The 24,708-nt window shown below is 49.5% G+C and overlaps 1 protein-coding gene and 1 non-coding gene across 4 annotated transcripts in view; both read left to right on the top strand.

The window, feature by feature from the left end:
- Nucleotides 1-24,708, top strand: part of PTPRN2 (protein tyrosine phosphatase receptor type N2) — a 1,015,036-nt gene that overhangs the window by 965,856 nt on the left and 24,472 nt on the right. For all 3 annotated transcript variants that reach the window (XM_028846528.2, XM_015135381.3, XM_077997823.1), the window contains 4 exons: nt 8,672-8,791; nt 9,987-10,153; nt 15,572-15,625; nt 18,131-18,195. In XM_028846528.2, coding sequence (XP_028702361.2) covers nt 8,672-8,791; nt 9,987-10,153; nt 15,572-15,625; nt 18,131-18,195 — 406 coding nt within the window. The remainder of the gene's footprint in view (nt 1-8,671; nt 8,792-9,986; nt 10,154-15,571; nt 15,626-18,130; nt 18,196-24,708) is intronic.
- On the top strand, nt 12,330-12,416 carry MIR153-2 (microRNA mir-153-2). Its single transcript, NR_031978.1, has one exon. It is a non-coding gene; the product is annotated as a microRNA mir-153-2 (primary transcript).

The following is a 24,708-nucleotide window of genomic DNA, read 5'->3' as shown; positions in this document are numbered from 1 at the left end:
TCCCCGCAAGGAGACCAGGCGCATGTTTAACCGGGAACACAAGCACAGGCAGAGGCCACAAGGAGTCTCAGTGACGCCTGGGCCAGGTGACTTCCTGTGCGGGTCCAATGCCTGATCACAAAGGTACCCACGGCGGTGACACAAAGGCTGGGTGGAGAGGAAGTCCAGTGTGTGAGTGTGCATTCCCACTGTGGGAACCCCTGCGCGGCAGGGTGGCCACACCAAGCCACACGGGGTCTGCTCGCACACAAGCAGGCTGTGAGTCTTTCCCAGAGGACGCAGACCTGACTTCGGTGGAGTGGCAAGTCCTTCTCGTTCTGAGGCTTGCTCTTCCTCCTGGGCAGAAATACTGCTGGTGGAAAAGTCCTGAGGTTGCTGCGGCTGCTCCTCCACCCTGGGATGGGGCTGCGAGGTGGCATAGGCGTCAATCTGACGGCAGCACAGGGGGGTTCCTCCTGCCACCCCCTCATCAGCCTTTCCATCAGCACTGCTGACGTGTGTGTGGGCTACGTCGCCTCACCATGTCATCCCTAAATGAATCCCACACTGACATATTTGTTTCCAAAAAACAAAAGCCAGATGGACAGCATCACAAAGGTTTTGTCACCCTGCGCTGGGTTATATTACCGTGTCCAAAGGTGCGCAGCGTGGCCTGGAGCCGTGACTCTCACGGAACCAGAGCTGTGAAGGCTGAAGCTTTATTTCTTAGGACTGTCTTCTAGGCAGGGTGAGAGCAGGGTTGAAGGGTTTCCCCTGCAAAAGATGTCACACACGCTATCTCTTCCTCTTTAACCTGTTTCAGACCACACAGTTTAACTTCCCGGCGTTGGTGAGCTCCTAAGGAGTGAAATGCAAGTGTTTTCCCATTAACTGACTCCTCATCCTTTTAAATTTAGCTGCGTCGTCTTTATAAGGCTAAACCTCTGTTCAGCCCATGAGAGGACACTCACAACAGAAATGAGCAGAAACGAGCTGTGCAGCAGAACTGCGCGGGCCCTGCACCTGCTCTGGAGGAAATGCGTCTTCATGGCAACCGCTGCAGCAGGATGCAGTTACTATGCTTGGTTTTGTTTGTTTGTTTTGTTTTGTTTTGTTTTTGAGACAGTCTGGAGTTCAGTGGCACGATCTCAGCTCACTGCAAGCTCCGCCTCCCGAGTTCACGCCATTCTCCTGCCTCAGCCTCCTGAGTGGCTGGGACTACAGGCACCCGCCACCACGCCCAGCTAATTTTTTGTATTTTTAGTAGAGACAGGTTTTCACCGTGTTAGCCAGGATGGTCTCAATCTCCTGACCTTGTGATCCGCCCACCTTCACCTCCCAAAGTGCTGGGATTACAGGCGTGAGCCACCGCGCCCGGCTATGTTTGTTTGTTTTTTTTTTTAAACTGAACACTTGTCTGTACATTTAAGCAAGTCCTGGAGGACTTCTGCCATGCGAACCTTTGATAACATTTTCTTTCCGTTATTTTTTTTTTACATAAATATCCAAACGGCCTCTTAGAAATGTGAATTGTCTTCAATGAAGCATCTGTTAGATGCCATGGAGGCTAGAAAAGGTAACTGGTCTAGGATGGAGTCTTTAAAGAAATGATCGTCTGGCAGAGGAAAGACATAATGGCAAAGACAGGACTAATACAGGCAGGAAGGGACGCATCACAAAAGATCTAAGTAGAAGGAGGAGAAGCTTTCCTTCTGAAGGGGCCCAGGGATGTTTTGTAGAGAAAATGGCCTGGGGTTTCGGTATTTCAGTTTTTTGTTTTGTTTTTCAGAGATGGGATCTCACTGTGTTGCCCAGGCTGGTCCTGAACTCCTGGGCTCAAATGATCCTCCTCAGCCTCCCAAGTAACTGGGACTATAGGTGCACACCACCACATCCAGCTCAAATGTTTCAGTATTTCAGATTGATCATCTTTCCTTAAATCAGATCTTAGTGGAGCTTCAAAAGAGCTTTTTTTAAGAGAGAGAGAGAGAGAGAGAGTGTGTGTGTGTGTGTGTGTGTGTGTTTGAGACAGTCTCGTTCTGTCACCCAGGCTGGCATGCAGTGGCATGATCTCAGCTCACTGCAACCTCTGTACCTCTTATACCTCCCAGGTACAAGCAGTTCTCCTGCCTCAGCCTCCCAAGTAGCTGGGATTACAGGCACCCACCAATACGTCTGGCTAATTTTCTATTTTTAGTAAAGACAGGGTTTTGCCATGTTGGCAAGGCTGGTCTCGAAGTCCTGACCTCAAGTGATTCGCCTGCCTCGGCCTCCTAAAGTGCTGGGATTAGAGGTGCAAGCCCCCACGCCCAGTTGCTGGGATTAGAGGTGCAAGCCCCCGCACCCAGTTATTTTTAATTGTATATGTTTAAGGTGTACAGCCTGATATTCTGACACACGCAGACATCATGAATGATGACCACAGTCAAGTTAATGAGTACATGTCTCGTCGCGTAGTTACCTTTTCTTTGTGTGTGATGAGAGAATCTGAAGTCTACTTTCCCGGCAAATCTCTGTGCCCAACACTCTTATTAACTACAGTCACCATGTTGAATGCCAGGTCTCCAGAATTCAGCCGTCCTCTACTGAAAGTTTCTACCTTTGGACCAATCGCTCCCCATTCAGCCCCCAGCCCCAGGCCCTGGGAGCCCCCCTTCTACTCCATCCCTGAGTTCATCCTTTTTAGGTGCCACATGTGATTGAGATCATGGGGTGCCTGTCCTTCTGTGTCCGGCTTATTTCATTTAACGTCGTGTCCTCCAGGCTCATCCATGTTGTCAAAAATGACAGGAGTTCATTCTTTCTTAAGGCTGAATAATATTTCATTGTGTATATACCACATTTTCTTTATCCATTATCCATTGACAGACATGTGGGTTGTTCCGAATCTTTATCGTGAATAGTTCTGCAATAAACAAAGGGGTGCTGATGTTCCTTCCACACACTGATTTTATTTCCTTTGGGTCTATACCCAGAAGTGGGATTACTGGATCATACGGTGGTTCTGTGTAATTGTTTGAGGCTCTCCATACTGCTTTTTGTTTTTTGTTTTTTTTGAGACGGAGTTTTGCTCTTGTTGCCCAGGCTGGAGTGCAATGGCATGATCTCGGCTCACTGCAACCTCCGCCTCCCAGGTTCAAGAGATTCTCCTGCCTCAGCCTCCTGAGTAGCTGGGATTATAGGTGCACACTACCATACCCAGCTAATTTTTGTATTTTTAGTAGGGATGGGGTTTCACCATGTTGGTCAGGCTGGTCTCGAACTCCTGACCTCATGATCCGCCCTCCTTGGCCTCCCAAAGTGCTGGAATTACAGGTGTGAGCCACTGAGCTGGCTTTTTTTTTTTTTTTTTTTTTTTTTTTTTTTTTTTTGAGACAGAGTCTCACTCTGTTGCCCAGGCTGGAGTGCAGTGGTGCAATCTCGGCTCACTGCAACCTCCGCCTCCCAGGTTCAAGTGATTCTCCTGCCTCAGCCTCCCAAGTAGCTGGGATTACAGGCACCTGCCACCACACCTGGCTAATTTTTGTATCTTTAGTAGAGACGGTGTTTCACCGTGTTGGTCAGGCTGGTCTCAAACTCCTGACCTCGTGATCCACCTGCCTTGGCCTCCCAAAGTGCTGGGATTACAGGTGTGAGCCACCATGCCCGGCCCTCCATACTGTTTTCTGTAAAGGCTGCCCTCACTCACATTGCTACCGTATAGTGTGTAAGTTTCCCTCTCCTCCACATCCTCTCCAACACTTGCCATCCTCCTCTTTTCGGTGGCAGCCATCCCGACAGGCACGAGGTGCCAGTGCCTGTGGTTGTGATTTGCATTTCCCTGATGACATTCAGCCCCTTTTCATGTACCTGTGGGCCATTTGTCTGTCTTCTTTGGAGAAATGTTTGTTCAGATCCCTTGCCCATTTTTAGTTGGGTCATTTGTTTTTTGTTTGTTTGCTGATTTTTTCTTAGCACTCAAAAAGGACCTAGAGTGAAGAGGCCCTGTGTTCCTCTCCATCGGTGTTGATAGGAAGCGTAGGCAGGGTGGCCATTGTTCCACACCTGTGGGTGATTTGATGGGTGAAGGAGAGAGTGAAGTTGCAGCGGGTACATCTGTCACTAGGGCTGACATCACGAGGTACGGCAAACTGGTTGTTTTGAAACCACAGGAGCACGTCCCCTCGCAGTTCTGGAGCCTGGAAGTATGAGATCCAGGTGTGAACAGGGCCACACTCTCCAAAGCCTGCGGGGGAAGATCCCACACGGCCCCTGCAACTTCCCGTGGCTGCCTGCCATCCGGGGTGTGGCTTGGGTGGCCACAACACTCCGTCTCTGCCTGTCTGCGCATGGCCACTCTCTGTGTCTGTGCCTTCTTGAGGTGTTTCCCTTTTCTTCCAAGGACACAGTCACGTTGGATTGGGACCCACTCTCGGCTCAGTTGCATCTGCAAAGATCCTGTTTCCAAATAAGGCCACATTCATAGGTACCGGGGTTAGGACGTCAGTATAGGCTGTGGGGAGGACAGCGTTGAACCTGTAACAAACAACAATATGGTTTTTAAATCTACAGTCAGTAAACTTACTCAGGTCAAATAACAGCCGAAGTCTGCATTTCTTGTTCATCGGATCACTGTCCAAATTACTGAATTTGTCCACTTGCTGCTGCTGAACAGCCATCAGGAGACCCCCACCGCAAGCTGCTGTGCCCCTGCTGGGCGCGTCGGGATGGGTTGGGCTCACAGAGCCTGGCTGCAGGCTTTAACCCCAGTGTTTGGTGGTCTCTGAGAACCATTGGGCTGACCACTTCCATTCCTGCTGGAATCATAAACAGCAAAGCGCAACGTCACTCCCCTCCCCACCCCAGGCCCACAGAGCTGGCACGGCTGGAGCCTTCAAGGGGGATGCCGAGGCATGGGGACGCTGCATTGAAGAAGCGTGTATAATGGGAGAGTGTCAGTTCTTCTCTGAAGTGTGGTGCCAGCTGTCCGCACTTGGGATCCGGCACTTGCGGCTTATTCTCAGTCCATGTTGGTGGCTTTGGTTCGATCCAGGGCTGGTGGTGGATGGTGGCACCTGCTTCTGCTCCAGGAGGGGTAACCCCAGACTCTAACCCTGTAGTCTGAGGGTGTCGTGGGTGGCTATGGAATCCCACAGTGCCCAGGGACACTCTGCCACCAGCCAAGGTCGGGGTTTGCCCCTCCAGCACCTCCAGCCAAGTGCCTGACACACAACAGGTGCTCGGGTATGCAGGTGTTTGGGTGTGCAGGCGTTCGGGTGTGCAGGGACTTGGCAGTGCAGGTGTTCGGGTGTGCAGGGGCTTGGCAGTGCAGGCGCTTGGGTGGACAGGTGTTCGGGTGTGCAGGGGCTTGGGTGGACAGGCGTTTGGGTGTGCAGGGGCTCGGCTGTGCAGGTGCTCAGGTGTGCAGGTGTTCAGGTGTGCAGGTGCTCAGATGTGTAGGTGCTCGGGTGTGCAGGTGTTCGGGTGTGCAGGTGTTCAAGTGTGCAGGTGCTCGGATGTGTAGGTGCTCGGATGTGTAGGTGCTCAGGTGTGCAGGTGTTCGGGTGTGCAGGTGCTCACTTGTGCAGGTTCTTGGGTGTGTAGGTGCTCAGCTGTGCAGGCGCTCGGGTGTGCAGGCGCTCGGGTGTGCAGGTGCTTGGCTCTGCAGGTGCTTGGCTGTGCAGGTGCTCGGGTGGGCAGGTGCTTGGCTGTGCAGGTGCTCAGCTGTGCAGGCGCTCAGGTGTGCAGGTGCTTGGCTGTGCAGGTGCTCAGGTGGGCAGGTTCTTGGGTGTGCAGGTGTTCAGGTGTGCAGGTGCTCAGGTGTGCAGGTGCTTGGGTGTGCAGGTGCTCGGGTGTGCAGGGGTGTGCAGGTGCTCGGCTGTGCAGGTGCTTGGGTGTGCAGGTGCTCGGGTGTGCAGGTGTTCGGATGTGCAGGTGCTCAGTTGTGCAGATGTTCAGGTGTGCAGGTGCTTGGCTGTGTAGGTGCTCCGGTGTGCAGGTGCTCGGGTGTGCAGGTGCTTGACTGTGCAGGTGCTCGGGTGTGCAGGTGTTCGGCTGTGCAGGGGCTCGGGTGTGCAGGGGCTCTGGTGTGCAGGTGTTCGGGTGTGCAGGTGCTTGGGTGGGCAGGTGTTTGGGTGTGCAAGTGTTCGGGTGTGCAGGTGCTCACTTGTGCAGGTGCTCTGCTGCGCAGGTGTTCAGCTGTGCAGGTGCTCGGCTGTGCAGGTGGCTTGGCTGTGTAGGTGCTCCAGTGTGCACGTGCTCGGGTGTGCAGGTGCTCAGGTGTGCAGGTGCTCGGTTGTGCAGGTGTTCAGGTGTGCAGGTGCTCGGCTGTGCAGGTGTTCGGCTGTGCAGGGGCTCGGATGTGCAGGGGCTCGGCTGCACAGGTGCTCGGCTGTGCAGGTGCTCACTTGTGCAGGTGTTCGGGTGTGCAGGTGTTCGGGTGTGCACGTGGCCATGGGGGCCATATTCTCTTACCCTTCACCAAACAGGAAGTGCTAGAAATGGTCATTTCTGGAATTCAACAATACAGTTTTGTAAACTGCCTATTCCAATGAACTGCATTAAGATCAAACAAGGACCCTGGGTCATTATTTACTTCCTGAAAGAAAGTTTTAGATTTCTCAAAGATTTGTGACACAAACCAACCTTAACTTGATTACGTCTGAAAATCCTGTATCCAAATGAGGTCACAGGTGCCAGGGGTGAGCACTTTCTGTATTTCACCTGTCAACAAAGACCAAGCCAATGAGAAAGAAAATAGTGAAACTTCTCCCCGATTAGAAATTGAACCTTACTTGACTGGGATTTTTACTGATATTCTGTATTCGTACCAAAATCCAAACGGATTTTTGCGATATGTTGTGAGGTTAACTGGTCAGGCGCTGCTGTTGAAGGCTGGAAACAGATGGAGAAATGCCGTAGTTTCCCTCCTAGATTGGGTTGCTATGTACCGATTCGAAGGAACACAAGATAATGTAATCAGATCCGTGAACAGCTTGTAATATTGGTGCCCAATAGGGCTGCCTATTTGTTTGATTTAGTAAATTCCCCTCTCTGCTTTTATACACAGTGACCTAAAAAGAAATATTATTCCCCAGAGTGCCTTTGGGATTGTTTGTTTAAATTAGGTTTCATTTGGATTTAATCTTAACCAAATCTTCAGAGAGCCGGGAAGGCGCCCCGTAATGAAGGGCGGATGCGAGAGCCAATGAGCGCGGCTTCCAGGCCGCGCAGATCCCCCCAGTCGATGGGGCTCCGTAATGTCACACTAGGGCGGCAAGGAGCCGAGTGCCGGATGATTAGTTTATGGTCTAGATCATTGTATTTTTATTACACTCATAAAATCTGTGTTTTTCCTCATTTTCGTAATGGCTTCCATGAGCTTCTCCACCTTCTGAAGGCACATTAAATTGTTATGTGATGGAAGTACCGATTTGGAGGAGCAGGTTTGAAAGCCTGAAAAGCTTAGTAAGAAACACGCTTTGAATTCTCATCTTGTTGTTGGATGGGCACTAAGGAGAAAGGAAGTGCGCGAATTTGAGCATAATTCATATTTATTTGTGGGCTTTTCGTAAATACTTCAGTTGGTTCCGTTAGCTTCCAGTGTAAATGATACACAGTGAGGTACCCCATTTCAGCCCCATGAGAACATAAATCAATATTAAAAGAGGAAAATATCATGTATATGTCTGATTTTTAAAATATAAATGTGGAATTCAGTAACATGCACTACGATGACAACATTTTATATTTGAGATATGAGGGTTTTTTAAATAACAAGATCTTAATTGGATTTTTGTATCTGTTTTTAAAAGAAATAGAAACTGTCTTGGATACCAAATTTACATCTAAATGCAGTTGCTTACAAACATTTCTGCCAAGTTAATATAACCCATTGCAGAAAAAGCAGACCCTCTTCACTCTATAATTTAATATGCTAATAAAAATCTACACATGCCACATCAGTGTGCCCCACAGGATTAATGGTTTTGGGTAATTAGGCTGTAAATGTTAAGATGGAGGCTTACAGCCACAAGTAGCCAGTTGTGTTTGCAAAGAAGCGAGGTCAGAGGGCTTTGTGTCTTTGTCATTTCTGTGTGTTTAAATGTGCTTTTGTTTATTGTGTTTCAATGTGGCTAATAAGAATTAGTAAATCAATTTGGTATTTGCTTTAATCTGAATAGTGTTGCCATATTTCGGTATAAACAAATGAAATTGCAGCAGTACAGTGCTGCTTTCCGTGATGTACTTTGAAAAGAAGCCTTTCGGAGACTGCTTCTGATAGGACAGCAGCTTCACAAAGCAAAACGTTTCTCTAGGTGAGCAAAATGATGCCAGCCACCAGCAAGCGAGGGTGTCGGCCGAGTTCCACTTGCACCACCTGGAGAAGCGCTGGCTGTTATGTGTGGCATTATAGAAAGTTTCCTTTACAGATCAAAAGTTGGAAAGCCACCCAGCTGAACCTAGAACTGAGGAAGCTCTAAATGGCATGGGATAAATTTGCGGGGATTTCTAATATTTCATGGAACATGCAAAGTATGGGCCAGTGCATTCAGAGACACTCAGGCAGCTGCAGAGTAAACATGTCTGAGAAAATGAAATAAATGTCCTATGAATGGAATAAATTTGGACTGTGCTTCCGAGTGCAGTAATTACACGTGTCACGCGGTGATGAGACAGTCACGCGGTGGCCACGGGCCTTCTTTGTCCACAGATGGTGTGGGAGAGCGGCTGCGTGGTGATCGTCATGCTGACGCCCCTCACAGAGAACGGCGTCCGGCAGTGCTACCACTACTGGCCAGATGAAGGCTCCAACCTCTACCACATCTATGAGGTACTCGGACCAGAACCACCCAGGCCAGGACCCGCCAGCTGGACGAGGAGCACTTGGGCCCCGCTCCTCCTCTGAATGGGATTCGTTACGGCCCCAGCAGCCTGGCCCCGTGCAGGGAGGCTCAGCGCCCCCCATGTTCAGGGGATGGAGGCTGAGCCACCCCCAAGGGCCATACTGCCCATGTGGATGCTTCACACGGCTGTGTGGTCATGAACCAGACCCTGGGAATGTGATGTGGTTATTATTTTTTAGATTTTCTAAATCCAAATGCTGACAGAGTAGAAAAAACATTTGCCTCACAGCATGGTCCTGGTCCCATATAACAGGCCTTTAAGTGGGGTCCGTCTTTAAAAAGAACCTGGCTCCCATCCTTGATGCCAGTGCCTGAGCCGTGTGGCTTCCCCGTGGCTCTGCTTGGAGTTTTGTGGCTGGATCATGTGACCTTTTTATTTGAGGATAACCTGCTGACCAGTTTATTTATCTCGCTGGATTTTCTGCCCATGTCAAGAATGAACTAAATAAACATAGGCAATTAAGCCAGCACTAGAATGCATGCTTTGATTCTGTTTGGCATTAAACGGAGTGAGAATGCCGAAGCTCCACAGGGGGAAGTGAGTTAGAGGCTTAAGTGTGAACCCTAAACCACACAGCTGTGGCTTTGGGGTTCCTGCAGAAACGCTTAGGCTGGGAAGTGCCTGTGCTCGGGTTCACATCAGCACGCCTCGTGAGCCTTTTGCTTTTCCTGCTCTAGATCCAGGCGTGCACATCACGATGGAGTCTCGCTTAGAGTGGAACCATTTAGCAGAACACATAGTTGTGTCGCTGGTTTTGTTTAAAAGTGTAATTTTTCTCTGGTTCCTATTTTTGAGGGTTTATATAACATGGACATGCAAAAGACAAAAAGTAGGATAGTTTTGGATTGTAACTTTTAAAAAAATTATGTGATGCTCAAGCCCCTAAATAACATTAAGCATACACACTCACACGGAGCTATCTTTAGCGTAAGTGTTAACATTGGGAAGGTGGGAGGGGGCCGTGAAGCCGAGGGAACCCCCCTGCGCTGTGAAATGGGGCCTCTTTGCAGCACCCCCTTCTCTCATCAGACATGGCCCTGGGCTCCTTAGTGCCTGCAGTTTGGTTCACGATGTCCACACCTGTCTCTGTCCCCCTCCCTCCTGCCCTCCCTACCTACCAGGTGAACCTGGTCTCCGAGCACATCTGGTGCGAGGACTTTCTGGTGAGGAGCTTCTATCTGAAGAACCTGCAGACCAACGAGACGCGCACCGTGACCCAGTTCCACTTCCTGAGTTGGTATGACCGAGGAGTCCCCTCCTCCTCAAGATCCCTCCTGGACTTCCGCAGGTATAACGCACAGCCCGCCGGCCGGGCAGGTGCGCTGAGTGCGCGGCGGAGGGGGAGTGATGCCAGGTCTCTGTGCTTCTAAGATGCCCCTCGCGCCAAGGGCAGCGTCTGTGTCAGCACCACAGGGGAAAAGGGAAGGGAAGCGAGAGGTGGGAAGGCTCCATTAACGGCACGTGTTAATTGTGAGCGATTTTCTAGTTTCAGACGTATTAAAATGTGAGGGAGAATAGGCATCTTAGAATTGTGGAAATAGGGCCATTATTTTTGATAAGATTCTTCCACTGACAAAGAGCCTAACGTGTATGAGCCGCAGGATACCGACGAATAAAGCTCGGATTTTTGGTTGGATTCTCATCTGGCCGCGGTGGAAAGAGGTAACAAGTAGAGGCCCAGATACCACCCTGGGTGGCCTTGCAGGAAAGCCCGGAGACACTGAGTCTGTGGCTGTCTATATTTTTAGGGCTATTTTGAAACTGACCTTTTTTGTTCATTGCTCCAGTCCACCGGTCACCCAGTAAGTTGTCTGGTTTTAGAGTGTATTTATTGAACTGTTGAAATGAATGCTAGACTCTGTCTTACAGGAAGAAATTGACAATGAAAAAAAAAGCAGCATTTAAGACCACAGCTTTGATTGTGATAAACAGTCGGTCCACACTGGCTAGGTGGTGGTGCTTAGTGAATAAGCCACCACAAGGAAAATGAAATTGTCAACAGCATCAATGACCAAACTCTAAATTGTTTAGAATATATCTTACATTTAACTGATCAGAAGTCTGCCTGTTGAGGAAAAGAGATAAATATCCAAACAAGGAGAATAAGAACAAAATGCATTTTAATCCAGTGCTGTGCCCCTCTATCATAAAGTGACTTGATTGTTAACAGTCACTCATCCTTGGGTCTACAGTTATGTCACTGGAGGGAGGTTAACAAGACAAGGACTGTCGTAAAGAAGGGATTTTGGAATTCTCTGTGGAATTCTTGAATTTCTATATTACAGGTTCTGACGCTTGTTATGATACAATTTCTTTTGCCTTTTAGTCTACATTGAAAAGCAAAATACAGTTTTTTGTAATTTGAATCAATAGCAATCAATCAAGAGCCTCTCCAAGGACACACACGAATCTGGCGTCGCAGCCACAGCACACACTCAGTGGCCCCTGCCTGCCGTCACCTTCCCTGGGGACGCAGAGCGTGGATCCAGAGTCCTGAGTACATCCTAAAACAACTACTGCACACAGTTCCTTCCTTGCCCACCCTAATTTCCTGGCCATTATGTACATTTTCTCAACACAGATTTATTTCTAAAGACATACTATGTAGAAATCTTACATAATTTCCTGAAATAGAGTCTTCAAAAAGCGGTCATTCCTGGCAAAATGGATGTAGCTACAAAGACAGCAATTCATCTTAATACCCCGTCTTTGTGTTCATCCAGTGTGTTTGCACATATATGCATATGGGCATGTTGCTATGTCCATATCCATATATGGACTGGAACATATACATCACCAACCCTCTGTGTTTACGATTCATCACCAAGAATAATTGAATTCCCAAATTTCCCTTGTTCCACAGTCTGAGGAGATACAGCCTAAGAAGGTTTTTGTTAAATTCAAAAGCTAATGAACCCCCAGACACGGTTTTGAAAGCCACGTCAGAATAGAAAGCTTTTCTTGCCTGCCTTACCTGGCACTGCCCAGCATTTCAGCCAAGGCCGCCTTTCATGTGTTACCTGGACGGCGGGTTTGAGTGAAAGCTTCACACTTAGACACGCATTGCCGGTGGTGGATTTTCTCTATAAAATAGCCACCCCGATTTCTGCAACCGGAAACGTGAGACCACTTCTGAAGACACCAGCCATCTTCATGCTGCAGGGTTTCTTTTCTTTGAACAATAGATGAGGCGTTCTCACTCTGGCCTGGCGCCTTCGCCAGGCACCGAGATGTGTAATTAAATATTTCTGGAGCCCGGAGGGAGCACATTTACACTTTAAAGAGAAACTGCTAAGAGATAATTAGCATCACATGTGAGGGCTTTGCTTTTAAAAACTTCTCTGTCTCTCTTTCTCTCTCTCTCTCTCTCTCTCGTATTACTCTCTCCCTTCTTGCTGTGTGCAATGGCGCTCACTAACGCTGCTCACGGTAAAATGGACAAACCCTTACCTTGCCAGCTAATTAGCGGTGGCCAGTGTCATTTTTGTGATGTTGCAGCTAGTAATATGAGCCCAGTTGCATAGTCACAAAAGTGATCATTGGAAACTGTGACTGTCCTGCAGGGGGCGATGTGGGAAGCCCCTTTCTGAGACTCTAACGACCTCTGACCTTGCTTGCTGGTGCTTTGCATGACGGTGCACTCTCGCCCGGTGACCCGGGGGTTGGTTTGTATCACTAATCGTTCTTTCTCAGTGAATTCCTGTTGCGGAAGTTTCTATAATATCAACTTTTCTTACTGTGGGAGACCTTTTGCTCACTGATGCTTTGTTCTGATGGAGTCAAATGAGGCAGCTGTGTCACCTTCCTGAATAATCCATGGTCTACAGCTTGGGTCAACTGGATGAACTCTTGTGTTCAATATGTCGTGGTTTTGCCTCTCTATTTGTGATGCTTTGCGTGTAACAATACAACTGCAGATCTTTGTAAATAAAGTCCTCAGCTGTGCCACACCCTGTATCTACACTGCACATGTCCTTGACTGCCTGCGGGTTTTTGTAAAAAGGTTGAGCACAAGGTGGAGGCTGGTACGGATATGAAAATTACAGCGAAACCTTCCCAAGGCCACCAGGCACAACATATCAGAGAAAATGGTATCTTACGTACACCGTGAGATAGACACAGGAGTTTCAGGAGTGGGGAAGCAAGTCGAGGCCATCATAGCCACAAATTCACTCACTAGGAGCATTTCCCAGCCAGGGGGGTTATTACTGCATTTTGCCAAAGCAGGAGCTGGCCATAAGCCACCGCTGTCTACTGACTTCTTACACTGGCCTTTCCTCAAACCAGCACACTTTCTTCAAGCGCACCTGGTTTGGGGGTTGGGGGTTGGTTTGTTTTACTGTTCCTTTTTTTGTGTACTTGGTCTCATGAGGAAAAAATGAGCAACCCCTGGTGACTGACAGGTGTGGACTTCCAGAAGCTGAGTTTAGTCTCTACGTAGAGTGGACCACAAGGCATTAAACACAGCAGGAAGCTGAAGGAACAGAACTGAGGTCGTTCCCATTTGCAAGATTCAGAGCCTGAGCCACGGCCAGTAAACTCCTCTGCCAAAGGCAAAAGGCCTTTCAAAGCAAAGCCACTCACCATTTGGTCTGACAGTTGAGCCTGCTTGATTCTACATGTGCACACGTGTGCACATGCATGCTCATGTCACGCACATGCGTGCAGTCTCATGCGCACACACATGGTCTTTACCGAGCTGGAGGGCTTCCCACCCCCATGCTGGGGTGCACCCCTGGGGCCTGGTATCCATTCCGTCATCAGGAGCCCTCGATGCTTCACAGCCTGAGTCAGGAATGGGACATTTTAGAAGTAGACATGGTGGGTCTGTCTTCCAACCTGTTTATTCTCCAGGGACCAAGAATGTTCAAGGCCTGGCCGGGCACGGTGGCTCAAGCCTGTAATCCCAGCACTTTGGGAGGCCGAGACGGGTGGATCACGAGGTCAGGAGATCGAGACCATCCTGGCTAACATGGTGAAACCCCGTCTCTACTAAGAAATACAAAAAACTAGCCGGGCGAGGTGGCGGGCGCCTGTAGTCCCAGCTACTTGGGAGGCTGAGGCCGGAGAATGGCATGAACCCGGGAGGCGGAGCTTGCAGTGAGCTGAGATCCGGCCACTGCACTCCAGCCTGGGCTACAGAGTGAGACTCCGTCTCAAAAAAAAAAAAAAAAAAAAAAAAGAATGTTCAAGGCCTTCTGGCATACAAGTGCTGTTACCTTTAAGGAGTTCACTGTTGTGTTCCCCGCCTCTCCCCAAAGCCTTCACACCACCGTGTGCCCCAGAAGCAACAAACACCTCTAACAGAAACGGCGATGCAGCCCTGGAGGCCGTTGCTGGTTGTGCTGTGTCTGAGCCCGCCCCATTTTCAGGCATCAGCCTCGTGTTTCACAGACCAGAGGGCAGCACAGATCAAGTGCCTCCTGGCTAGGCTGTGGCCGCGGCCCATCTGCAGGTGGGCATCCTGAGTCCAGGCCCCATAGCTGCTCCTTTAACTCCTGTTGTGCCCTCCAGACTGGGCGTTCACACTCCCGTCAGAAGGGCCTTGTTCTGATAACTCCTAGGGGAATAGGAAGAGAGAAGGAGAAAGCTCTGTGGTTTGGGTTCCGCCGTATTCAAGCATCCCTCCACTCATTGCTCACTGGACACTCACCTCCCCTCTCCCTCCACGGCCACCCTGCCCCTTCTGGCTTCAAAGGTTTGTAGAAAAGCAACCAGTTGATGGAATGTTTACTTTCCACTGACTATTTGGTGCTGAATAGGCAAGCCTTTGCAAAGAAACGTGACATTTTCCCATTTACGGTCCATACTTCCATTTTTTTACATTTGTTTCTTGTAGGAGTTCACACAGCACATTTTAGAACACATCCCTTTCACACATGCTTTATTCCAATAACCTGAGATTCTGTCTTTAATTTTACTTATTCAGAAATAGTTCACTGACAACTTTAATGGACTACATAAACAGGTTTAGTTGTTTCACTTAATGTAAAAAAAGACCTGGAGTTTACAGAGTGAATCTTAAATCAGCCCTCTGTTTTGATTTAGGGGTTGGTTATGAAATCTTAAATGTATGCTCATTTCTAATTTTCACAACTTCTGATCTAAACTCTGCACAATGAAGTTGTTTGTCTACTCGAAGTTGTAAACATGGAAAGGACTTGTCTTGGACTTCATGGAGGTTTCTCCGTAATTTAGATATCCCTACCAAAAGCTGACAGGTCACAGATGCCCTTGAAGATGCTGTTTTTAGATAGTACAGAAATAACAGTTTCCAATATGATGTCTGGACTGTAAGAAATGTTGAGCATAAATTGCAAAATTCAAAAATTTTAGTGAAGAATCAAGATGTAGTGTAATGAAAGGTCAAGACAACATAAGCAGAAACAGAAAGAGGAGAGCCTGCAGGGGTGGGGCGGGCGGGACGGGCCAGGAGTCCACTGGTTCAAAGCCTGGCACCCCTCCTTGAAAGGAGAAAGCGGTGTAAAGGGGTAACATTGGTTTTAAAGCTCCGATTAATAACGTCATGTTGAGAAGAAGAATAAATGTTTGATATTATGTGTATAATTTTCATTTTCTCTGTCAAAACAAGCGATTGCAAAATGATTTCAAACACACAGACCTTGGGCTTTATTTTAATAGTTGTTTTGGATTAACGCAAAGTCTTAGTACACAACTAAAATTTTTATCTCTCTTTTTATTTCAGAAAAGTAAACAAGTGCTACAGGGGCCGTTCTTGTCCAATAATTGTTCATTGCAGGCAAGTACAACTTTTAATGAATTAAGAAGTTTTGGCTACCTCAAAAAATAATCTATGCGAGAAGCTTAACTTTCTAATTGCTTAATAACTATAACTAACTGGCACTTCTAAAGGAAACCAAACATATAAACTTACTTTTCTATGCCATTTGGGTAAATACAATTGGGCGTTGCTTGTATTATGTCTATATAATGGCTTGCTTTTTTTTTTGCTAAAATGCACATGGCTTCCTTTTTTTTTTTTTTTTTAAACTCTATCGCCCAGGCTGCAGTGCAATGGCATGATCTTGGGCTCACTGCAACCTCCACCTCCTGGGATCAAGCGATTCTCCTGCCTCAGCCTCCCGAGTAGCTGGGATTACAGGCACCCGCCACCACGCCTGGCTAATCTTTTTGTATTTTTAGTAGAGAGGAGGTTTCACCATTTGATCAGGCTGCTCTTGAACTCCTGACCTCGAATGATCTGCCCACCTCAGCCTCCCAAAGTGCTGGGATTACAGGCATGAGCCACCGCGCCTGGCCTCACATAGCACATTTTCTAGCAGCTCACGGTGCAGTGTCTTGCCTTCTACTCACCCATGAGCATATCCTGCCACCTTACCTGTTCTTAAACCCTGTGGTGCCATGACACAGAAACATCGAGACAATGTTTTCAGCCTGTTGCATTGTCTCAGCCACCAGGATGTTCAGCAGAGGCTCAGAACCCTCTGCAGATGGTGAGAAATGCTGGGGACCGGTTACTAACAGGGACGAAATCTGTCATTACAGGAGGTACAGCCACCTCCAGTTTATCATGTGGGTTCAGGCCTCTTGGTAAAAATTCAGTGACTCGTATCCTTAAGTATGTTAAAACCACACCATTAAGAATAGATTTTATGCAAAGAAAACTCAACCTAATAGTACTGTCTCTGCTGGACTTGATACCCAACTACTTTTGGTGAAGAACTCATATTCCATTTTTCTAGAAGTGTCTTATAGAATGTTCCTCCTGCCTGGAATAAAAAGGAAATCTGTCTCCAAAGAACAAACACCAAATCTGTCAAATCCAATCAAGAGGCATGTGTGTTTTGTGTGCGCATTCCTGTCTATGAGAGAGGAGGATGAAAATAGATTATGGTCTGTTGTCCTCAAAGAGTAGAGTAGAACATCTTTTACCCACAAATGTATCAAGACAAGCTACACTTAGTTGGAAGATTTTTGTAGTAGATCTTAAAATATTCATGTGAATATATGCTGTGCATAGAAGACAAGTGAGAAACGCACTCAGCAACCACAATGCTCGCCGCGGCCCTTTGAAATGAGCAGTGAGGGTTACATGCGGCCCAGGCCGACCGCTTCTCCTCCTTGGTGATGCAGTGAGGGTGTGAGGATGTGAACGACACGTTTTTGAAACATTTACCGTCCCAACTACAGCATTTTTCAACCATTTGTTTGAGGAAACAGGTTAAAGCCAAAATGTACTGATTCTTTATGATCAAAAACTCACCTCTAGGGTTCCATCATTTCTTGGGATTATAGACAGCATAGAAAGCAGAACGGAAAGCGTGTTATCTGCTGGGTAGTCACGTCTTTCTTGAAGTCTTGAGAGGGAAACATTTATTCTTTTTCCAGAAAGTCACAATTGACTTTGCTAGGATTGTAAACGTAAAAGGTCCTCCATTTAAAAGCCAGTTGTGGGTGTGAGCCCAAGCCCTATGTACTTTTAAGTAGGCCTCTCAAACTCGTGCAACCCGGTGACAGTGTCTGCACGGGGGGAGGAAATGGCTTCACACATTCCTCCTGAGGAAAGGATGGTGCTGAGGCTACTCTTCTTCCAGAAAAAAAAGGGATTTTTTTTTCCTTTGCTACTGTTGAGGTATTATTCAAAACATTTTTACAACTCTAGCCCAGATGGTAAATATTCCAATTATAGCTGGTGGGATGAGAAAGAGATGAAATGAGAGTGCTTTTTAAAGAATATGATTGAGTAACGACTGTTATGTCAATTTCTCCTTCTGAGAGGGAGGACCTGCGTTTAGAAAGGGCGGCAGGCAGCCTAGGGGGATGTGCCCAAAGTGTCCCTGCCTGCGTGAGCCAGTGAAGTCCAGCCGCCCAGCACCCTCCCCTCTCCTCGGGAGGTTGCCCGGCAACCCTAGAGAAAGCACCTTGCAGATATCTTCTATACAAATGCCATCAACTCTGACACAGTCCAACACTTAGTTCATTTTGTTCTGGCAAAATGTTCCACGTCTTTGGCCAAAGAGGTGGGAACAAGCAAGAGGGAAACAGACCTGAGCACAGCAGCTCGTGCCACAAGCTGCTCAGAGGCTGGAAGCCCCCAGCGGCCTCCCTTCGCCCTCACTTGGATTCTCCCAGCCCGCGTCCTTCCTCCCCCGCTCTCATCCGCCATCCTTCTTTACTCTCGCCGGCCCCACTTAAGCGTGAAGGAAATGGACTGTCACTAGCTGTGCGGTGGGTCAGGCTTCCGTGTGGACGGCAACTGTCATTTCTCTCCTTCTGTTGGCAGTGACGGTGCAGGCCGGAGCGGCACCTACGTCCTGATCGACATGGTTCTCAACAAGATGGCCAAAGGTGAGACGCAGACACTGCGGTTTTGTTGTGGCTCAGAGCTGGGATGGCGTTGCTATGGCAACGTAGGGTGCAGTGTTCACCGGAGGCCCCGGAAAAAAATCGCTGATTGTTGTCCCTCTGCTGGGCCATAGGAAGGTGGTTTGCAGCGAGCACATTTGCTTCTGAGACTGGTCCTTCGTTACCTGCCTCTGTGTGCCGAGCACACGGTGGGTCCTTGACAGGTGTTTGCCGCACACGCTGCAGCGTTAACCTCACAGCCGCGGAGAAACCACCCTCGGGCCCTTCAGTGTCCTTGCGGTGCAGAACGTCGCTCCAGTATTCGATGTAACTTCACTGTTGTTAAAACGGTATTTGCAGTAGAGTCACACTAAAAATATCCGTTAGTAATTGCCATCAAATGTCAATCACCCCATCTCAAATAAGCCTTTCAGCCGTTTTTGTGAATGTCCTTCTTATCTAGGGAATCTCTGTGTGTGCTATGGGAGGCTTTCCTCTCGGAGAGGGCATGGGGAGTCTCAGACGAGGCCCGTGGGGGGGGGGACAGGTTTGGCAGAGCGGGAGCATGCGCAGACGGCGTGGGGTGTCTCAGACTGAGGCCCGTGGTGGGTGGGGGACAGGTTTGGCAGAGCGGGAGCATGCGCAGACGGCGTGGGGTGTCTCAGACTGAGGCCCGTGGTGGGTGGGGGACAGGTTTGGCAGAGCGGGAGCATGCGCAGACGGCGTGGGGAGTCTCAGACTGAGGCCCGTGGTGGGTGGGGGACAGGTTTGGCAGAGCGGGAGCATGCGCAGACGGCGTGGGGTGTCTCAGACTGAGGCCCGTGGTGGGTGGGGGACAGGTTTGGCAGAGCGGGAGCATGCGCAGACGGCGTGGGGAGTCTCAGACTGAGGCCCGTGGTGGGTGGGGGACAGGTTTGGCAGAGCGGGAGCATGCGCAGACGGCGTGGGGTGTCTCAGACGTTAGGCACGGGGTGCGAGGCCGGGTCCAGCAGCAGCGTGGGAGAGCGGATCTGCACACGGGTCTGGCTCTGCCAGCAATGAGGTTTATCACTTTGGACAGAGCTTTTAACCTCTCTGGGATCCAGTTTTCTGCTACAAAAGCATGGGGATTGAGCTCTGGCATTTCTCAAAAGGTGGTCTCCAGAACACCCAACCTCTGAGGTCGTCTCTTTGAATCGGGGCCAGAGAGAGGGCTCCCCAGACGGGTGAGCTCGGGAGGAGGCGCGCACTGAGTCTGCTCCTTGAGCATCACAGGGCAGGTGCGCAGGGAGAGGCCCTGAGGAGTCCGGGGCAGAGAGATGTGTCCAGCTTCCCCTGACTCAGCGCCTCTGACACTTACTTGAGAAGAGTCTCCATCAGCCTTGCGATACCCATTAGCGTCCCATGGAAGGTGGGAGGCGCTGAGATGGCAGCACCCCACAGTCTCTTTCCCAGCGTGAATCAACAATTCCCTTCGTCTCGACACACACGCACATATATGTGTTCATATGGAGACCTCCACCTTCCAGAACATCCCGTTCTTCGTCACTGGCCCAGTGACAGGAGCAGGCATCGATCATAGAAACCAGTTTCTATGCACTTCCATGAATGCCAGCAACTTTAAAATAAGCGTTTTCCTTACTTCAGTTTCTTCTGGTTAACAGAAAAAAAGACATAAATGCGTGAAGATAAAACAACAGCCATGACTTTATGCAGAAGGACTGGAGAGCCTGGGCGAGTTCTCCAGCGTCCTGCAGGAGAGGGGAGGGCTGCAGCCCAGCCCCACACCCCACACCCACCCGACACCACCAGCATCCTTTACTGGCTGCTGGGGAGAAATGAAATCAGTTTTTGTGCCACCAAATATCATTTTAAACACCCAAGATTCATTTAGTGGTGGGAATGGGCAAACAAAAACAAAATGCAAACACTCTGGTAATACTTTTAATCCTTTTTTGTTTGTTTGTTTTGGACATGACACAATCCTTTTTGTCATTTAAACGTCCATTTTTCCTTGTCCATTAATGCTGCTGTATCTTATCAAATATTTCTTTTTCTTTCCAAATTTACAGCTATTGGAGCTCAGAGCTATCCGTGGAATTTGTATTTCTCCCCTTATCACGGGCCCTCCCTTCTTTCTCTCACACATAAAGATTTTCCTTCTCTTAAACCAAAATATCTTCAGAACGTTACAGATCATTTGATGTGTTTCTGACCAAGCCTGTGTTTGTGAACATGTGACGTGATGAGCTGCTGGGGGCACCTGTGTTTCCAATGGAACCTGCCCATCCAGGTACCAGAAGCACAGGCAGGCGGCTGGATGCAGGTGGCCCCAGTGCGCATCTTCACAAGGATGGGATGGAGCCTGGGTTCTGAGTGGCTCAGGTTCACTCCACAGAGAAGGAAACATGGAGAAGTGTGTCCCGGCCTCGAGACCCCGATGCGGCGGGCAGGGCTGGCATATTGTCCAGGCACCTGAGCCACTGTTCACTGGCTCCATTGTGGCATGTAATGTCAGTTCCACTTTGAGATGGGCTCAGCTTTGGACAATACACATGCAGCCATGTGGAACTGGCCAGAGAGGGCCGGCTTGGGGCCTTTGCTGAGATTGGTGACCCCCCTCCTGTTCTTGACCTGCTCCTCTTTCCCTGGGGTGTGTGCGGTGTGAAATTCCCTGACCCGGGGCCCAGGCCATGGTCTCAGGAGAGATCAAAGGGCAGGCGGCCCCTCTGCCGGCTGAGGTGGGCCTTTCCCAGGCCTCCACACTGAGAGGCGCCGGGGTTTTGTTCTGGTGCAGGCTAGGCCCTGCCCGTGTGGCCGGGCGTCTTTGTCTGGCCTGAGAAGCCGGAGGCCCCTGTTGCAGACCCAGCGTTTCTCAAATGATCAAAGGCCCAGAGCCCTGGACGTGAAACCTTTCTTCCCATTTTCCTTTCTGTAAAGGAATGCGTTGCAGAAGACTGGAGAACGCCCTTCCTAAGCTTCCTGGGCAGTGCCAGCACTGACGTTAGGGTCCTCCAGTCCTGCGTGCAGGGCCTGCGTACTTTCAGCTCCACCAGCTGTGGCCGCAGACAGCAGAGCAGCACTTGTCCACACGGCCTGTCAGCGATTAAGGCCTTTGGGCCTAGTTTAAAGGCCTTTAAAAGCAAACTTGGAATAGTTGAAGTTCTTTCTCCACTGTCTAGTTTAGCAGCAAGTAGACAATGATGCAGTTTGGAATGAAAGTCAACAGGCTCATGTTCTGCAAAGGGTTGTGTGGAGGGAAAGTAGGCACCAATCTGTGAAGCACTTGCACATGGCATTTCTGTTGCAGCAGATACGTTTCTAACTCATCGATACTAGATAAGTGCACCGGAATCTGTTTTTAGGTAGTCTATTCCTCTCTCATTGAAGGGCTTTGCTCACATGTAGCAAAAAATGTTTTTTTCAAGCAAGATATTGTCTAAGGTTGTGCTTTTTACATTTACATTTTTGTCAGTGACCTCACTTACTGAGGGTATTTTTCTACTCCCCCACAATTTTTTTTTTGAGACGGAGTCTCGCTCTGTCACCCAGGCTGGAGTGCAGTGGTCGGATCTCGGCTCACTGCAAGCTCCGCCTCCCGGGTTTACGCCATTCTCCTGCCTCAGCCTCCCGAGTAGCTGGGACTGCAGGCGCCCGCCACCTCGCCCGGCTAGTTTTTTTGTATTTTTTAGTAGAGACGGGGTTTCACCGTGTTAGCCAGGATGGTGTCGATCTCCTGACCTTGTGATCTGCGCGTCTCGGCCTCCCAAAGTGCTGGGATTACATCCCCCAAAATTTTTTAAAGGGACAAGGAGCAACCAGCACTGGGGGGGCTCCCCAGAGATCAGGTCGGCTGAGCCTATGCTACGCGGAGTCAGGCTTCACTCCCCAGCACAGAAATGCAGTGGCCGAGAAGTGTGGCCGAGCTGCCACAGCATTCCCACCAGGGTCTGCGCCTGGGCCGGAAGGGGGTGCCTCTGGGGCCCCAGGTGCCATGGAGGCTGTGCCAAGCAGATGCCATATGGCCCCCCCGCGGCTGTGATTGTTGACAAGATGCAGAGTGTGTCTGGGGGGACTCACTTCTTTTGTCTGGCAGGAGCCGCAGACTGGGAATTTTGTGTTCCAGCATGAATCCCCACGGCTTGCGAGCCCGTGCTGGAGTGAGCTTTAAACTTCAGCTAGTTAGGAGTACGTTCCTAAGTAACCTCACGGCGTGAATGTGAGTGGATGGTGGGGTGTCCACACAGGTGTAGATCCAGCCCCAGCTCTCAGACTCAGCGACTGGACCTGGGTACTGTTGTGTGTGTGGATACACATCTCCTCGCCTGTGGGGAGGGATCATTTCCGTTCTTTCTTTCCATGAATCTGACTATACTGCGCACCTCATCTAAGTGGAGTGATGCGACGTCTGTGCTTCTGTGACTGGTGTATGTCACTTTGCATAATGCCTTCAAGGTTGGCCTGTGTTGTGGTGTGTGTCAGCACTAACTTCCTTTTTATGACTGACTAATATTCCATGGCACGGATGGACCACACTTTGAGGATTCATTTGGGTATTAATGGACATTGCCATTGTTTCCAGCTTTGGACTGTTGTGAGAATTCCTGCTGTGAATGTGGATCCGCAGATGTCCACTCACATCCCTGGAGCTGTCCCTGGGGCGGAACGGCCGCATCGACCATAATTCTCTTTACCTCTTGGCTGTTTGATTACAGCCATCCCAGTGGATGTGAGTGGATCTCACTGTGGTTTTAATGTGCATTTCCCTAACAACTAGTGACGCTGAACATCCTTTAATGGCTTATTGGCCATTCGTGTATCAACTTGAGCAAAACAGACATTTCAAGTCCCTTGCCCATTTCTGAAGTGGGCTGTTCAGTTTTTTTCTTGTTGAATTCTAAGAGTTCTTTATATATTCTGAATACTACTCCCTTATCATATACGTAATTTGCAAGCATTTTCTCCCATTACATCAGGGTTTTTTACTCTTTTGATAGTGTCTTTGTTACACAAGTGTTCAATTTTGATGAAGTCCAGTTTATCTTTTTAAAAATCTTTTTCTTGTGGCTCACACCTGTAATCCCAGCACTTTGGGAGGCCAAGGCAGGTGGATCACCTGAGGTCAGGAGTTCGAGACCAGCCTGGCCAACATGGCAAAACCCAGTCTCTACTAAAAATACAAAAATTAGCCAGGTGTGGTGGTGGGTGCCTGTAATCCCAGCTACTAGGGAGGCTGAGGCAGGAGAATCACTTGAACCCGGCAGGTGGAGGTTGCAGGGAGCTGAGATCGTGCCATTGCACTCCAGCCTGGGAAACAAGAGAGAAACATACCTCAAAAAATATTTTTTTTCTCTTTTTTTTTTCCTGTGCTTTTAGTATCATACCCAAGATATTTTGGTCAAATCCAAAGTCACAAATATCTTCTCCTATCTTTTCGTAGATCTCCTCCTATATTTTCTTAACTTTTAAGGGCAGGTTCCAGTAGTAGATGGAAGACTGCCTGTGGGAAGTGAGAGGGGCTATGGAGCAGAGAGCCCGTCGCCTCAAGCGTGTGCAAGAGCACCTGGGTCCTGATCTGCTATGTGTGGTGACGCAGGAGCACCTGGGTCCTGATCTGCTGTGTGTGGTGAAGCGGAGCACCTGGGTCCTGATCTGCTGTGTGTGGTGAAGCGGAGCACCTGGGTCCTGATCTGCTGTGTGTGGTGACATGGGAGCACCTGGGTCCTGATCTGTTGTGCGTGGTGATGCAGGAGCACCTGGGTCCTGATCTGCTGTGCGTGGTAACGCGGGAGCACCTGGGTCCTGATCGGTTGTGCGTGGTGATGCCGGAGCACCTGGGTCCTGATCTGTGTGTGGTGACGTGGGAGCACCTGGGTCCTGATCTGCTGTGCGTGGTGACATGGGAGCACCTGGGTCCTGATCTGCTGTGCGTGGTGACATGGGAGCACCTGGGTCCTGATCTGTGTGTGGTGACGTGGGAGCACCTGGGTCCTGATCTGCTGTGCGTGGTGACATGGGAGCACCTGGGTCCTGATCGGTTGTGCGTGGTGATGCCGGAGCACCTGGGTCCTGATCTGTGTGTGGTGACGTGGGAGCACCTGGGTCCTGATCTGCTGTGCGTGGTGACATGGGAGCACCTGGGTCCTGATCTGCTGTGCGTGGTGACATGGGAGCACCTGGGTCCTGATCTGTTGTGCGTGGTGACAGCAGAACATCTTTGCGGAATCGTGTTTTATGGCTCCCCGGACTTTGAATGCCAGCCGCCCTCCAGAGCCGCCTTGTTTTGTACAGCAGCCACATGTGGTTCCTTAGAGTCGCTAAAATTGGATAAAGTTTACAAGTCAGCTCTTCAGTTGTACCAGCTGCGTGACATAGCCACCATGGCGACGCCAGGCGGTGAAGCTGGAAGCCACTCCCGCCACCACAGCGGGTCCTGGTGGGCCACACGGCTCCAAGGTGGCACTACGGTGGCTCCTGACTGCACCCTCACCCTCTTCTCATCTCCCCGGGCCCAGCCCCGTCATCCCTCCTGTGCTG

The sequence above is a fragment of the Macaca mulatta genome, chromosome 3, assembly GCF_049350105.2.
Source record: "Macaca mulatta isolate MMU2019108-1 chromosome 3, T2T-MMU8v2.0, whole genome shotgun sequence".
NCBI lineage: Eukaryota > Metazoa > Chordata > Mammalia > Primates > Cercopithecidae > Macaca > Macaca mulatta.
This window is presented reverse-complemented; position numbering and strand designations above follow the sequence as displayed.